Raw genomic sequence first — 17,815 nt, 5'->3', positions numbered from 1 at the left:
TGTAATAAGTAGCAATCGATCTTTTCCTACATTGTAGTCGTACCTGGAGTTTCCATTGTTTAAGATCAAAGTTGACTACCTAATCACAATGGCAAAGTTTACTCAAATTGTGTATAAAATAAAAAAAGTATGTTGGAAACTGTCATGGATGATTGCCTACACCATCAGTCAAGAACTGGACAGTTTGTGACATAAAGTGTGTACAACTTTGCGTACATGTGGCATGAACAAGACATACACATGCTACATCTTGGTGCTTCATGGTGTAAAGTCAGGTCGGCTGCAGCAGAGTAACTGACCAGTGGATTCAGAGTATAATGGAAACTAGTGCTTAAAGCCTCCCCCCATGAACCATGGACCTTGCCGTTGGTGGGGAGGCTTGCGTGCCTCAGCGATACAGATGGCCGTACCGTAGGTGCAACCACAACGGAGGGGTATCTGTTGAGAGGCCAGACAAACGTGTGGTTCCTGAAGAGGGGCAGCAGCCTTTTCAGTAGTTGCAGGGGCAACAGTCTGGATGATTGACTGATCTGGCCTTGCAACATTAACCAAAACGGCCTTGCTGTGCTGGTACTGCGAACGGCTGAAAGCAAGGGGAAACTACAGCCGTAATTTTTCCCGAGGACATGCAGCTTTACTGTATGATTAAATGATGATGGTGTCCTCTTGGGTAAAATATTCCGGAGGTAAAATAGTCCCCCATTCGGATCTCCGGGCGGGGACTACTCAGGAGGATGTCGTTATCAGGAGAAAGAAAACTGGCGTTCTACGGATCGGAGCGTGGAATGTCAGATCCCTTAATCGGGCAGGTCGGTTAGAAAATTTAAAAAGGGAAATGGATAGGTTAAAGTTAGATATAGTGGGAATTAGTGAAGTTCGGTGGCAGGAGGAACAAGACTTCTGGTCAGGTGACTACAGGGTTATAAACACAGAATCAAATAGGGGTAATGCAGGAGTAGGTTTAATAATGAATAGGAAAATAGGAATGCGGGTAAGCTACTACAAACAGCATAGTGAACGCATTATTGTGGCCAAGATAGATACGAAGCCCACACCTACTACAGTAGTACAAGTTTATATGCCAACTAGCTCTGCAGATGATGAAGAAATTGAAGAAATGTACGATGAAATAAAAGAAATTATTCAGATAGTGAAGGGAGACGAAAATTTAATAGTAATGGGTGACTGGAATTCGAGAGTAGGAAAAGGGAGAGAAGGAAACATAGTAGGTGAACATGGATTGGGGCTAAGAAATGAAAGAGGAAGCCGCCTAGTAGAATTTTGCACAGAGCATAACTTAATCATAGCTAACACTTGGTTTAAGAATCATGAAAGAAGGTTGTATACGTGGAAGAACCCTGGAGATACTAAAAGGTATCAGATAGATTATATAATGGTAAGACAGAGATTTAGGAACCAGGTTTTAAGCTGTAAGACATTTCCAGGGGCAGATGTGGACTCTGACCACAATCTATTGGTTATGACCTGTAGATTAAAACTGAAGAAACTGCAAAAATGTGGGAAATTAAGGAGATGGGACCTGGATAAACTGAAAGAACCAGAGGTTGTACAGAGTTTCAGAGAGAGCATAAGGGAACAATTGACAGGAATAGGGGAAAGAAATACAGTAGAAGAAGAATGGGTAGCTCTGAGGGATGTAGTAGTGAAGGCAGCAGAGGATAAAGTAGGTAAAAAGACGAGGGCTGCTAGAAATCCTTGGGTAACAGAAGAAATATTGAATTTAATTGATGAAAGGAGAAAATATAAAAATGCAGTAAATGAAGCAGGCAAAAAGGAATACAAACGTCTCAAAAATGAGATCGACAGGAAGTGCAAAATGGCTAAACAGGGATGGCTAGAGGACAAATGTAAGGATGTAGAAGCTTATCTCACTAGGGGTAAGATAGATACTGCCTACAGGAAAATTAAAGAGACCTTTGGAGAGGAGAACTACATGTATGAATATCAAGAGCTCAGATGGCAGCCCAGTTCTAAGCAAAGAAGGGAAGGTAGAAAGGTGGAAGGAGTATATAGAAGGTTTATACAAGGGCGATGTACTTGAGGACAATATTATGGAAATGGAAGAGGATGTAGATGAAGACGAAATGGGAGGTAAGATACTGCGTGAAGAGTTTGACAGAGCACTGAAAGACCTGAGTCGAAACAAGGCCCCCGGAGTAGACAACATTCCATTAGAACTACTGACGGCCTTGGGAGAGCCAGTCCTGACAAAACTCTACCAGCTGGTGAGCAAGATGTATGAGACAGGCGAAATACCCTCAGACTTCAAGAAGAATATAATAATTCCAATCCCAAAGAAAGCAGGTGCTGACAGATGTGGAAATTACCGAACTATCAGTTTAATAAGCCACGGCTGCAAAATACTAACGCGAATTCTTTACAGACGAATGGAAAAACTGGTAGATGCAGACCTCGGGGAGGATCAGTTTGGATTCCGTCGAAATGTTGGAACATGTGAGGCAATACTGACCTTACGACTTATTTTAGAAGAAAGATTAAGAAAAGGCAAACCTACGTTTCTAGCATTTGTAGACTTAGAGAAAGCTTTTGACAATGTTGACTGGAATACTCTTTTTCAAATTCTAAAGGTGGCAGGGGTAAAATACAGGGAGCGAAAGGCTATTTATAATTTGTACAGAAACCAGATGGCAGTAATAAGAGTCGAGGGTCATGAAAGGGAAGCAGTGGTTGGGAAAGGAGTGAGACAGGGTTGTAGCCTCTCCCCGATGTTATTCAATCTGTGTATTGAGCAAGCAGTAAAGGAAACAAAAGAAAAATTTGGAGTAGGTATTAAAATTCATGGAGACGAAGTAAAAACTTTGAGGTTCGCCGATGACATTGTAATTCTGTCAGAGACGGCAAAGGACTTGGAAGAGCAGTTGAACGGAATGGACAGTGTCTTGAAAGGAGGATATAAGATGAACATTAACAAAAGCAAAACGAGGATAATGGAATGTAGTCAAATTAAATCGGGTGATGCTGAGGGAATTAGATTAGGAAATGAGACACTTAAAGTAGTAAAGGAGTTTTGCTATTTAGGAAGTAAAATAACTGATGATGGTCGAAGTAGAGAGGATATAAAATGTAGACTGGCAATGGCAAGGAAAGCGTTTCTGAAGAAGAGAAATTTGTTAACATCGAATATAGATCTATGTATCAGGAAGTCGTTTCTGAAAGTATTTGTTTGGAGTGTAGCCATGTATGGAAGTGAAACATGGACGATAACTAGTTTGGACAAGAAGAGAATAGAAGCTTTCGAAATGTGGTGCTACAGAAGAATACTGAAGATAAGGTGGATAGATCACGTAACTAATGAGGAGGTATTGAATAGGATTGGGGAGAAGAGAAGTTTGTGGCACAACTTGACTAGAAGAAGGAATCGGTTGGTAGGACATGTTTTGAGGCATCAAGGGATCACAAATTTAGCATTGGAGGGCAGCGTGGAGGGTAAAAATCGTAGAGGGAGACCGAGAGATGAGTACACTAAGCAGATTCAGAAGGATGTAGGTTGCAGTAGGTACTGGGAGATGAAGCAGCTTGCACAGGATAGAGTAGCATGGAGAGCTGCATCAAACCAGTCTCAGGACTGAAGACAACAACAACAACAGTGCTTAAAGGTCCAACCAGATGGTGGTATGCACTGCCTGATGTCAATTACAACAAATGTAAAGAGGGCACATTTTTGTTTAACATTGGAATGAACAAAAGAAATGTAACATCAACATAGTTATCGTAATATCAAAATTTATGCAAATTGTGTATAAAAGAAACAGTAGCTGTAAATTATTATTGATGGCTGCCTAGACCACCAGATAAAGAGTTTTATATTGGTACATATTTTTCGCAAAAATTTTTTGTACATGAGTGTATTAGGTTGGTGCATAAGTTCGTAGCATTTTTGTTTTTCATGTTGGTATTCCAGTTCCTGTGAGCTTATTTATCAATTGTCATTATTTATTTGTAATTCACTTTTGCTGTTTGGAGATAGTGAGTGGAGCAGTGGATGCTAGAAATTGGAATGCGATGAGGAGAAATCGGAACATTTTTGGCATCTTCCTCTGTTTGAGTTCAGTAGAGGGCTGACAGCAGCAGAGGCATCCAGAAACATTTGCACTGTGTATGAGTATGGCAAGAAAATGGTTATCTTGTTTCAAGGAGGATCGTTTCAGTATTAGTAGCTCCCCACATTCACGAAGACCATTGGAATTTGATGCAATGTGGAAAGTTTAAAAATCAGGTGTATGCGTACAGTATGCTCTAAGCCAAAATCACAAAATTGGGTGATTGGCCATATGTGCATCTCTGCATGTTAGTCATCTATTGGGTTGTGAACAACGCCACCATTCCTATCCTGTATCATTACTTGTGATGAGAAATGGTATCTTTATGCTTACATAAGGAAAAGAAAGGAATAATTGAGCTCAAACAAAGCAGCAATTCCCCGTACAAAGAACTGCATGCTTCCACAAAAGATAATGTTGTGCATCTCGAGGAACAGCGACGGTGTGGTGTACTATGAATTGTTTACCTGAGGTGTAACCATCACCGATGACATTTATTGTCAACAGCTGAGACATATTGCAGGTCCAGTCCGAGAAAAATGACCAGTAAGACTGTGTGAAGTGATGCTATCCCATGATAATGCCTTCGTCCATTTTGCTAGGCTGACAAAAGATGCCATACAGGAGTTGGGTTGGGAAGTTGTTCCACAGCCACCTTTTTGCCTGATCTTGTGCTCTCATATTTTCATCTTTTGCCCTCTCTTGCCTTCAAGGAACTTCCTTTCGAGATGAAAATGTGCTCCAATCATGATCGACGAGTTCTTCTCCTCAAAACTATGATTTCTACAGTTGTGGAATTGAAAAGTTACCCCAGCACTGACAGACTGTTTTAAATAGCAAAGGGGAATATATTATAGATGACTAAAATCTATTATGTATGTCTGTTGTGTTTATGAATCTTGTGGGGAAAATGCTACTAGCTTACACACCAACCTAATGTTTTATATTACAGTCTTACATTGTGTGGAAGCTTGTTGTACTATTTCCTTCTATGTATTGTTGATTGTCATCCCCTGAAACTGATCAATAAGGTCAAATCCTATTTCATAATTCTGTAAATATCAACTGTGTGGCTTTCCCCCATAGAACAATTCTGTTACATGTATTGTACAGTATGAATGTGTTAATGCATGTAATGTATTATGTTGTCCTTATCTCGCAAGTTGTCCAGGTTTTATCTGATGGCATAGGCAACCATCCATGACAGTGTGCAGCATACTGCTTATTTTATATGCAATTTGAGTAAACTTTGCCATTGTTATTAGGTACTTGTTGTAGTCAACTTTGATCTTAAACAATGGAAATTCCAGGTAGGAATATCAACAATGTAGCTACTTACCTTAAAGGTGACTCATTAAGTTGCAGACAGACGCAGTTAAGACATTTACACAAAGCTTTCAGCAACAGCATTCATCAGGAAAAGAAAAACGCACACCATTCATAATAACAAGCAAGCGCACCTCATGCACACATGGCTACCAACTCCAGCAGCTCGGACTGCAATTCCATTCTGTTCTTTGGTTGTGCCTGTTTGCAATTTAACATGTCATCTTTAAGCAAGTGTAAGTAGAAATCTATCATTGTTGATATTCCTACTTTGATGTTACATTTCTTCTGTTAATTCTAATGTTAAAACAAAACTGTGACCCCTTTACATTTGTTGCAATTGACATCAGGCAGTGCAGACCACCATCTGGTTGGACCTCTCAGCACTAGTTTCTGTTACACTCCAAATCCACTTGTCAATTACTCTGTCACAGCCAAGCTGGCTTTATACCATACCATGAAGTGGCAAGATGTGGCATTTGTCTGTCTTGTTCAACCCATGTGTGCTCAAAGTTGTACACACTTTATGATAGAACACCTGGCATGTCACATTAATGTCTCGACTTGTTTATGGTATGTTTTTATTTACTAGTTAGAGCTCCTTATTATTATATGTTGCCTTTGGATTGTATCCATCCATATGATAAGAATTTTGTGAGAGTTATTTTACAGCATATTGTATAGTCCTCGTGTGGGAGAGTGGTGCAAGCAGTGTGTGATGTAACTTCCATTGCCTGTTTTTTGGGTATGTAATTTTTGTCATTGAGCTGTTGTGTATGACCTACTTCATTTTTTTATTTATTTGACTGTAAGCCTTTAACATCAACTTATTTTCTTTTTGTAGATCGGGGGATGGCAGGCAATATATATTGTGTTAATGTAGGAATCTTAGCAAGTAAATTGGTTTTCAAAAGAAGACTACAATACAAATTTAATATTCTCTCTACTTTGACCATTACTAGTTATTTTGCTGCCAAATAGCAAAATTCGACCACTGATTTCCTAATTAGACTGTCTCGGAATTATTTTATTTAATTTGCCTGCATGCCATTATCCTTGTATTACTTTTGTTAGTATTCATTGTATAACCATGTCTTCATCTGTTGTCTGTTCCCTTTCTGTGATATTGCCTTACCCTTCTGTGTATTTCTTCCATCTTTCAGCATTCCCTTGTTTGCTAGAAACTGCCTTGCCATTTCAGCCCTTGATATTCATACAACCTCTTTTCTCTAGGCCCATAGCGTTAATTAATTTTCCTTTTGGTAACATATATTTTTCCGATGGTCAAGCTTGTTTCTAAAGTTCTGCACTTCTCCTGTAGCCATCGCTACTTTGCTTTTTGCACTTCCTGTCGATCTCATATTTATACATATGTATTCCATGATGATGTAAATTACATTCAATGTCTCGTGTGTTACCCGAGTATTTCTATTGGGCTTGGTCTTTTTTCCTACTTAATCCTCAGCTTCCGTCACTATTTCATCTCCCAAAGCTACCCACTCGTCTCTTATTGTATTCTTTCCCCCTGTTTCATTCAGTTGTTGCTAGGGATACCAACATCTGACCATGATTTTAAGGGAGGTTAATGAAGTGCAGGTGGTGACTATTTGAAGGTGTGGCAGATGGATGGTGTGTCAGGAGGCACTCGTCCAGTTCACCACTTCCTAATTCTTCAGGGAAAAGGAGGCAGTTGTAACCTGTGTACACCAATGGGTGCAGTAAGAGAAGAGTGACTTTTAACCCTTTATTATTTCTGCAAATACATCTCTCCTTTAGCGATTCTAAGGCAGTCCTCTGCCGCTGCCTGTCCATGTGTGCCGCGAGCGCCTGGCAGCTACACTGGAAGTAGATTTTGCGTCTCCACCCTCCGCACTCAAAGAAGGTGGCGCATGCATATGTGGCATACACATGCCAGCCTAAGAGGTCCTCAGTCCCCTCCCATTTCTGTGGCTCATCTCTACTCTCATAACTGCAGTGACAGTTGTCGTGTGGTCGAGAAGTGCCCTGACCCTGGCCTGCCATGCAGGTAGGACCCATGGCTCCACTGAAGTGTCAAGAACACTGGTTTCCTGGCCCAAGTTGACATGGAAGACCCCCAGGCCTTCCCATCTGCATTGGAGCTGTCAGCAGCACCGAACTCCTGACTGGTGATTACGGAGAGGAAGACATCTCTTCGGGAGCTGTTGGCGGTGTTGAGTAGAGAAGGAAATCTACAACAGACTTATACCCCATTTTAATACCGTGTCTGTGAATCAAGTACAAGCAGTTTTCTATGACATTGATCCTTCTGATCAACTCCCTTCTGAACTCAAATGCTGGAATATTTATAGTGTGAAATATTGGCTGGTGTTGACCCAACATCACTTGTAATGACCACATAGGCTTTCCTAATATAAATGTATCAGCAATTCATACTGCGCGCTATTTGCTTAAAGCATTTGTTATACCAGTATACTGGTCTGTAACAATATTCAGTGTGCCATCTTGCATTAGCGACACGGCTTCTTACTTCACATAACCAGGTGATGTGATACTTCTCAGTCATATTGCTTTATTAAGCTCCTGCTGATGCTAGCTAACCAGTTTGCGCAAAGCACTGATGTCCTGCTTTCCGTATGACCTGCTAATGGGATGAAATACTATGCTTTCTTGTCGCACTTGTTGATACTCCCGCAAAGTCTTGCAAATTATGAAATTCTGTGGCCAGCTCCCTCATGCAGGGTTGGTATGTTAGCAGAAGATTTAGTCACAATTAATTTCAACTGCACAATTACATTGCATTTTCTGAGAATAGGGGACAGTGGAGATAAAAAGTCTGGCATACTTTGTTTTACATCCCTTCACTTAAAGATCACATGATGATAATTTATTCACTTTAGAAGTAAATGAATACACATGTGATCACTGAACAGTATAGTAGGTACAATTACGGAAAGAAAACTACACAAATCAGAACATTTTTTGTTGACTGTCCTCAGTTTTTAATTGCTGCCAACTTAAGAACTCTATCAGGACTGGCTCTTTTGAAGCATTGTAAAATGTTGTTGTTGTTGTTGTTGTTGTTGTTGTTGTTGTTGTGAGAGTCAGTTAATGTAACGACTGTGTTTAAACATGAATACCTGTATAATCCATTTTCGCGAATCTTTGTTACTTCCATGTGTTATTTATTACCATAGCTCCTGATCAGTACGAGGTGAGTGCTTCCATGGGTTGCCAGTACTGTCTGAGAAACAAGTAAACATTCCCCTCTGACACATATGCTGTGTAACTGTTTCTCCACTCCATGCATTCCCTTGAGCCAAATCATCATCTTTCCATATAGGCATGAACTGAAGAAAAGGCCACATGTCGACAACAGTATTGATTGTTATACAAAAGCTTTCCGAGATCTGTCAGTCAGCAATTTGAGCGATCTATAGTACTTTGCAGGATTAATATTTATAACACCGAACACAAATTAAATCCTCAATAACTATTGGTTCTTTCTGTTTGCCCAGGTCCCATCTCCTTTTTTCTGCAGTTCCTCCAGTTTTAATCTGCAGTCCAGAACTAATAATCAGTGTTCACATATACCCTGAAAAAGTTTTGCAGTCTTAGACTGTCTGTCTTACTATTCTATCTGAAACCTTTCAGTGTCTCCAGATGACTTCCATATATGCAGTCTTGTTTCATGGTTCTCAAACCGTGTATTAATGATTAAATAATACAGGTTTTTGTAATAACAATTGGTAGTGAACAAAAGTAAAAATAACACATTAACATTGTATCTGGTTGCAGTCTGTCATGGACTGTCTGTGAGAACACTTGCATTGTTATAACTGCAGGGTGCATAAGACCCAGGACAACCAGTATATCTGGGAAAAACTCGGGAATTTTTTCATCTGGAAGAAAATCAGGAAAAACCCGGAATTGTTTAGAATTCTGGGTATTTTAGAATGTTTTAGTTTTCAGTTAAATTTTTGTGATTTTGACTGGTAAGAACCAATACTCTAACAAAAGATGTTACTGTATCCTGCTACTGCAGAAAAATATTAATTTAAACCATTAACGTTCCTTATTTGTGTGTTCGCACTACTTAAGAGTGATGCTGTTGGATGACTACATCACGTGTCTTATGCTGTCATTAGCTGGGGAGCTCATGTGACGTGAGCTATGACTGGCTTACAAAAGCGCATATCAGTCTAGATTTCAATGCTGCGGAAAGTGACATGCAGTTTTAGGTGGAATTCAAATTTATACCTTTGTAATACAAAAATATGCAGCTGCATTTCAAAGGTCTTTCAAAACATATTTTCCCCCCTGAGTTTAGTTTTCTAAAATGCCGGGAAATTCTATGTCGGTATATAAAACCATAAACATTCAAAGGATTGATGAGTTTTAGAGTGCCAAGTAAGAGTATACTGTCACTTAACACAGAAAGTGCATTTTCACCTGGGAGAAAGTGTATTTTTAACCGGGAAACCTGGGAATTTTTTTTTCCTTGTCCACATATACACCCAGAACTGACAAATTCCATTAATGTTAAGTATAAGAGAACACTCCTTATTGATCTGAATGATGACCCCCATCAATAAATATTAGGCATTTTTGGCAGAAAGTCCTTCAAGTGAGCAAACTTACTGATGTCAACATGCAAAGGGGAAAGTTGTGCGCCCAAACCCTCAGCGTGATGGACACTGTACTGCATCAACATGTTTCTAGGTAACAGTAGATACGTCAGTGGATGAAAACAAAGACGTGCTAGTTAAGCCACAAGAATGAAAATCATTCCAATCACAGTTGTAAGTTTCCAGAAATTGGGAAAGCAGTAAGAGAAAATAGAAGCTATGTGACAAGACACTCTGTGAACACGAAGCAAATAACCATTGGCGTTCTGTAAATAAGAGCTCATCATAAGTATGCATAGTAGCATGTTAGCTGCTGCGACACAGGAGCAGTCTGAGTCAGAACATGTAACTGGATGTCTCAGAGTTCACCTGTGAACCCTTGACATTACAATATTGAGTGCCATTTACCCAGTAAGGAATATGTGAGGTCAAACTGTATTTAATTTTGGAGAGCAGCTGAGTAGGACAACTGCAGAGCAACAGAAATATTTTGTCTTTGTCTGTGTGTAGGATGATAGAAGAACAATTGTAGTGATGTAAATGTTTCTAGAAAGTGAAGGTGAACCATGGCATAGGATTCAGCTCTCACAAAGTTGATTAATGAAACCTTGATCAGGTGTATCTGCATATAAAGAGCACCACTGACAAATAACTTTGTCTTGTACCATTCCATTGCTGTTTTACAATTGCAAGCCCATATGTACTTGTTCATCATTGCTTGAGTTAACACTGTGTAAGTTGTGTTGTTATATGTCAAAGATACCAGCAATAATATAAAATAAACAGTGAGCTAGGCGAGAAAAAATTTACTATCTGTGCAAGATGATGAGAGATTATGAGCTAGCAGTACAATCCCACAATTAGGCAGTTATCTAAGAGATAGTTAGCAGACGAATAAGCAGTTGGCTGGGATCTGATGCATCTCAACTGCACTGTTTAATGCTTTAAGTGGGTCATTACTGTGGCAACAAAATGGTAAAATGAAAATCTATTTTATTATTGTTTAACTAAACAGTGATTTAACTTGTACAATGTAAGTTTATTTTATCTTGTTGAATTATATTAAGTTTAAACTATGGTATTCCTCATACGTACCTTGGTAACATAAATACACCTATTCGTGTCATGTGTTCAAAGTATGCCACATGCCCACTCATGTTATAAAAAACAGCACAACTGCAAGGTTAAGGGAAAAGAGTGAACTATATGTAATCTCTATAAGTAAGCAGAATGTGCTGAGGGACAGTGCTCTCCTCTAGTAGCTAGGAACCCATATTGTTCATGTGATGAGAAGAGTATGCTACGATGCAAGTTGTGTCTCTTGAATGAGTTAGGCCAGTGACCTATAAGAGTAAAGGCACAGTAAGATGCACACTTCTTCCATTGAGGTATAGACTTATATAGGAAATAAATTGTTTAACTGTTTAAACTATACCTATTTGACATCCAGGATAATCCCTAGTTTGGTAGTGATAATTTCGTTGTCCTTCATCTGTCCTAAGTAACTGAAGAGTGCTTCTACTCCCTTTAACTTCTTACGATGTTAGAAAGGAGCCACCTCACGTTTCATCATCGCTGTCCACAACTAATGGGGCTGTGATAACAGGACTGCTCAAAAGCCACATTAAGACTGCCCACAGGACTTTTTCATGGAATTGGAGGAACTGAAGGAAATACCTAAAGTCAACTTATTAGGTGTTCCAAGATGGATACAGGGTGTGATAATGGCCTGTGGGAGACATACACTGTACTGAGACAATAAATGCTCCACACAATTAATTTTCTGTCAAGTCCTGTCATCATTGGCACTGTAGTATATACTTCATTGGTTGAAAAATACATTACTGCCTTAACTCTCCTTTGATTTATTAACTTTATTTTCTGAAGTAATGGGGAAAGTATCAATGAAGTATTTATTTTCTAAATTAAGCTGTAAGAACTTAATGTCAGGTCTGTATGCAACATGAGAGAATTGTTTACTGTTTGACAACTTTGTATTCTTAAACCCATTCCTCAGAAGTGTTAAATGATACTCCTACATGTGGGATGGGGTGGGGAAGGGTGGGTGGGGACAGAAGCCATGTCTCATGGCCCTGTCTGAAAGTATTTAACATCCCGGTCTTAAGAATTTGATATAAAGTTTCACATTTGTAAAAACTTTTGAGTGGCTTGAGGACGGAGCTCATGGTATGTTTAAATGTGTCATTGCTACATGTAAAGGTAGAGGAAAGTAGAAAGTATATGTTCCGGATATATTAGATAAACAAACTTTTTCTTTACCTCACAGTTCTCTTGTTCTGAGTTAGCTGAAACTAGAGTGATTCAGACTGTGTGGCAGTTTAAAGCATCTGACATTGTTTGTTGTTAAATATCATTTTAACACAATATCACTCATTGTTACTGTGACTATAGTTAAGTATTTTGTATGAATATGGATAATTAATCAGTTTGTAGCCCAATCATTCGCACACGCCAAAATCTTTTTTTCAGGGTAGTAATTTTAGCTCTGTTTCATTTAACATTTCAGTTTTTATCTTAGTAGATGCTAGATGTGAAGCACAGAACAGAATTCCATTTCATGTTGTTCTTAATTCATGAAGTGATTATAAATTGAATAAAAATAGGAATGTGAGAATGAAATAGGATTGTGTTTATTTTAAACTGCTGTTCCTCTGAGCTGAAAGTTTATACATTTTTTTGTGGAGTTGAACATTTGCCTCTCTGCAATATGCAGGAATCACAGGGACACTCAAATTACATAGCTTCTTGTTGACTTTTCAGAGACTGGCCCAACAAGTGGAATTCACAAAGAAAACAAGAAATTGAGGAAAAGGCTACAAGATCTTCAGAATGAGAACAATTTGCTTAAACTGAAATTTGAAATTCTTCTTGACATGGTAAGCTTGCGGAAATAATGAACATTCTCATTCATACCCATAAAATGAAAAGCATTTTGAACATTGAGCACTTGCCTAAAATTTTGCTATATATTTTCAAAGCTCCTGTGACTCTGCCAAATAACCAGTTCTTAAAGTTATGTCACAACACCGTAAGTATTGTACTTGACCTCATGAAACAATTGAGATTATATTCCACTGATGCATATTGTTTTCTGTAATTGTTAGCAGTCTAGAAAAGATACACTAATGAGCCAAAGCATTGTGACCATCATCTTAAAAATGAGTTGGTGTGCTTTTTGGAACACAGTATAGTAGTGAGTCTGATGATATAGATTCGGCAAGTTTGCAGTAGGTTTCTGGAGGTATATGACACCCAATTTTCCTGTACAGGTCATGCAATTCCCATAAATTAAGGGCTAGTAGTTTGTGAAAATTGAGCTGGCACTTGATTGGTGTCCCCGATGTGTTCCATTATGTTCCAGTCAGGGAAAATTTGGTGGCCATGAACTCAATATGAGTTTACTATCATGCTCTTCATAACACTAACAAGGTTCTGGCTTCGTGACGTGGACAATTACACTGGCAGAAGACACCATCATTCTTGGGGAAGACTCCAAGCACAAAGAGAGATATCATATGGTTCATGACAGGGTTCACCTAGTCCATGGCTATCATCATTACTATTACAGTTTCTAGGGAAGCCCATGTAAATGTCCCCCATACCTTAATACTGCTTCCACCGGCCTGTGTGTTGCATGTTCAAGCAGCTGTTTGCTTGCATGTTAGTGTATTCAGATACGACCATTGACCTTATGTAATAACATGATTCATTCAACCCAGTCACACAATTCCATTGATCCACGGTCCATTCTAAATGATTCCTTGCCAAGTGAAATTGTAATTGATGTTGTTGGGTCAGGACAGCTACATTTGTGGATCAAATGCTGCCGAGTTTTACATTCAATGATGTGCTCCAAAAGATTGTGTCTGCACCAGCATTGTACTCTTTCAGCAGACCAGCCACAGATGGCCACCTATACTGCTTCACGAAGAGGACAACCTTACAACTACAATGTTTTGCACACATTCCATGGATCCTCTTGACATCAGCTTGTGAACAGTTGACCAGCTTCACCATTCTGAAATCTGGTCCTGCACACATTTCCACTTGTTGCGACAATTCCATGTAAAGTCCCAGTGCAGCTGGTATCATCAGCTTCTTTCCTTACCTTTCCTTTCCCTTCCCCCTCCCCCCTCCGCCTTCAGCTTACATCCTATAGTACTTGTCTTACTGTGTTAAATGTTATGTTAAATATTTAGTGCAAGATTATAACTCATAATTAGTAATCACGGCATTTTATTCTTTTAAATTTCATCTATGACTATATAAAACACACACGCGCCTTTACTCTCGCATGGCACTGGCTGGATGCACAATGCCAGTGCTGCATTTTTTCAGTTAGACTAGGTTGCAGTGGGAGTTACGTTTGGTGATTTAAGTAGAGGAGGGAGAGAGGTTGAGGGTGGGTAGCTAGCAGCTCGGAGGGAGGCAGTCGGTTTGGTGGCTAGGAATGTGGCAGGGAGAGTTAGCAGGCATATGATGCACAGTTCTCAGTGTCAGAGCTGTTGGGAACAAAGTTCACTGATGTGGGGGAAGCGAATTGGGAGGGGGTGGCAGAGCAAATCACAGAGAAACTGTTGGGTGGAGAGTGTTGGAGACATTGGGTTACCGGAGATCGAGGCCAGGGTGACTATGGGAGTGAAAGATATGTTGCAATGATAACTCTCATCTGCAGAGTTCAGAGAAGATGGTGATAGAGTGAAGGATACAGATAGCCAACCATTGAAATTGTGCACATTATCCTCAGTTGCACCTTGTGCCACCAGGTGGTCAGTTATGTTCATGGCAATAATTTGGCAGTGACCGTTTATCTTGGTGGGCAGCTGGTTGGTAGCTATACCAACATAAAAGGTTGTACATTGTTGGCAGCAGAACAGGTATAAGACAAGACTGGTTTCACAGGTGGCCAACATCTGATGGGGTAGGATAATCCTGCAACAGGATTTAAATAGGAAATGCTGGATGGATAGATTGGGCAGGACCTGCACCTTGGTCATCCACAGGGATATGATCCCTGTGGCAAGGGGTTGGGAGTGACACCTAGGATGTTGTGTACGTTGGCTGGGTATGAAACACCACTTTAGGAGAGCTGGTAAGGATCATGGGTAGGACATTCCTCATTTCAGGTGGAGCACAGTGGATTTATTTATCTCGTACCACTTTTGAGAACTTGTCACTCAGCTGATGAACTGTTGTCACTTTTAGTCTCTAATGAAGTAACATCACATTCTTCTTCACTTTCTGAAGCTGTAAGTTCAATGTTGTCAAACTGAAGTTCGCAGTAGCCATCCTTTTTTGAAAGCATTACCTAAAAACAGTACAGGAGAAAGGACGAGATTGTGTGTTTTTAAACTGCACACAATAAAGTCAGTATCTAGTGGCAATCATCTCAACCAAAACATGACACCCAGGGTACAAATAAAGTACCAGATGCTCTCTAGTGGCCAAACACATATCGATGCTGAAATGGCTATAAACGAGGTTACGTTGCCTGAGTGTATTTGGTATTTTAAGTTTCTGGCAACAAAATAAAAATGAGAACTCTGGGTTTTATGTTTAAGGGTTTAAGTATATGACTAATTTTTTTTCTTTCTTTTTTTATCTCACCATTCACTCGTTCAATCTCTTTCACTGAGCTATCAGTTCCAAAGGCAATGTCTGCTTTCAGCTACATCACGAAACACAAGTTCCTCCATTATTCCACAATTTCTCATCAAGTGTACAAAGACACAAGTACAAAGATAAGTTTCTAAGAACAAGTGGGTTACATCTTTGTCAAAGACATTAACTGATAAATTTTTAGCAAAACTTGGTATATCTGAATTTACAGTGTTTTATGCTAAAACTTCCAACTTCGTTCTAAACATGTAAGATAATAATACACTCTTTAAAAAACACCATGAAGGAATTATCCCAATGGGACGGAAATTGGTGGATGTGATGTACCTGTACAAACAGGCAAATGATTACAATTTGGATGATTTATTCTAGAGAGAGAGAGACTTCACAAATTGAGAAATTCAGTAATCTGTTGGTCCACACCTGGCCCATTATGCAAGCAGTTATTCATCTTGGTATTGATTGATAGTGTTCTTGGATGTCGTCCGAAGAATATCATGCCAAATTCTGTCCAATTAGCACAGTAGATCGTCAAAATCCCAAGCTGGTTGAAGGGCCCTGTGCATAATGCTCCAAAGTGTTTCCATTGGGGAGCGACCCAGCAACCATGCTGGCCAAGGTAGGGTTCGGCAAGCATGAAGACGAGCAATAGAAACGCACACTGTGTGCAGGCGGGCATTATATTGCTGAAATGAAAGCCCATGGTGAATAGTCATGAAGGTTAACAAAACAGGGTGTAGAATATTGTCGATGTACCACTGTGCAGTAAGGGTGCTGTGGTGACAACCAAAGAGTTCCACAACCAAAGATGTCCTGCTATGAAAAGAAATGGCATCCCGTATCTCCACCCATGTTCATCGATCATATGGCAGGTGACAGTTGGGTTGTTGTCCCACTGCTGTTGGGACATCTCCAGACACATCTTCAGTGGTCATAGTAAGGGTTCATATCGAAGTGGGACCCATACGCAATTTTGCTTTAGTAAATGAGATTCCAGGCGGAAGACAAACCTGGAGATGCCCCGGACAGTGGTGGGATACCAAAATAAAATTCATCCACCATGTGGCCCGACAATAAAGAGTGATGGTCTAGGGTGCCATTTCGTTTCCCAGGACCTCTTTGTCATCCACAGCAGCCTTACATACCAGTGACACATTAACGATATACTACAATCTGCTTTCCCCCTCCCTTTCATGGCAAGTTATCCTGGACTTACATTCCCGCTAGATAATGTCCACCCACACGTGGTGAGCGTTTCTACTGATTGGCTTTGTGTTTGCAGAACACCACCATGGCTAACAAGGTCACGTGATATCTCCCCAATTGAGAAAATTTGGAGCATTATGGGCAGGACCCCCTGAACCAGGTCGAGATTTTGATGACCAACATGCCAGTTGGACAGAATTGGGCATGATGTTCCATAGGAGGACAGAAAACAACTATATCAATCAATGCCAAGCCAAATAACTGTTTGCATAAGGGCCAGATGTGGACTAATCCTTTATTCATTTGTTCAATTTGTGAAGCTCTTTCTCTTGAACAAATAATCCATTTTTTTTTTCAAAATGTAATAATTTGCTTGTCTTTATATGTACATCACATGTACTAATTTGTGTCCCATTTGGATAATTCCTATGTGGTGCATTGTTTTTCTTAGAGTGTAGTTATGCATGAAATTATGAAATTTAATTGGACCAGTTTTCTATGAACTTTTTGATTTATAAAATGAAATTATCCCATATGTGTTGATATTGAAGTATTGAGAATATACCTCAAGTTTGATTACATGACAGTGCTTTTAATTGTAGAATGTTAGTCTTTTGTATGTGATGGGTAGTGCCATCTGGATATCTGAATGGGAGAATCTTTTTACCTCTAGAATATTTTGCTCAGGAGGATCTCATCAACATTATGCCATACAGTAGTGCAACATGCTCTTGGGGGAAGAAATAACAGTTGTAGTTTCCCATTATTTTCTACCATTTGCAGTACTAGTACAGCGAGGCAATATTGGCTAATGTTAATAAAGCCAAATTAGTCAACTATCTAGACTGTTGTCCTTACAGCTACTGAAAAAGCCACTGCCCCTATTCAGGAACCACATGTTTATCTCTTCACAAATACGCCTCTGTTGTGGTTGCACCTATGGTATGGCTCCTC

General features: G+C 39.6%; 1 protein-coding gene across 1 annotated transcript in view; it reads left to right on the top strand.

Annotated features, from left to right (window-relative positions):
* Nucleotides 1-17,815, top strand: part of LOC126334535 (protein chibby homolog 1) — a 42,743-nt gene that overhangs the window by 11,066 nt on the left and 13,862 nt on the right. Inside the window, exon 2 of the mRNA XM_049996891.1 lies at nucleotides 12,797-12,912. Coding sequence (XP_049852848.1) covers nucleotides 12,797-12,912 — 116 coding nt within the window. The remainder of the gene's footprint in view (nucleotides 1-12,796; nucleotides 12,913-17,815) is intronic.

The sequence above is a fragment of the Schistocerca gregaria genome, chromosome 2, assembly GCF_023897955.1.
Source record: "Schistocerca gregaria isolate iqSchGreg1 chromosome 2, iqSchGreg1.2, whole genome shotgun sequence".
Lineage (NCBI taxonomy): Eukaryota > Metazoa > Arthropoda > Insecta > Orthoptera > Acrididae > Schistocerca > Schistocerca gregaria.
This window is presented reverse-complemented; position numbering and strand designations above follow the sequence as displayed.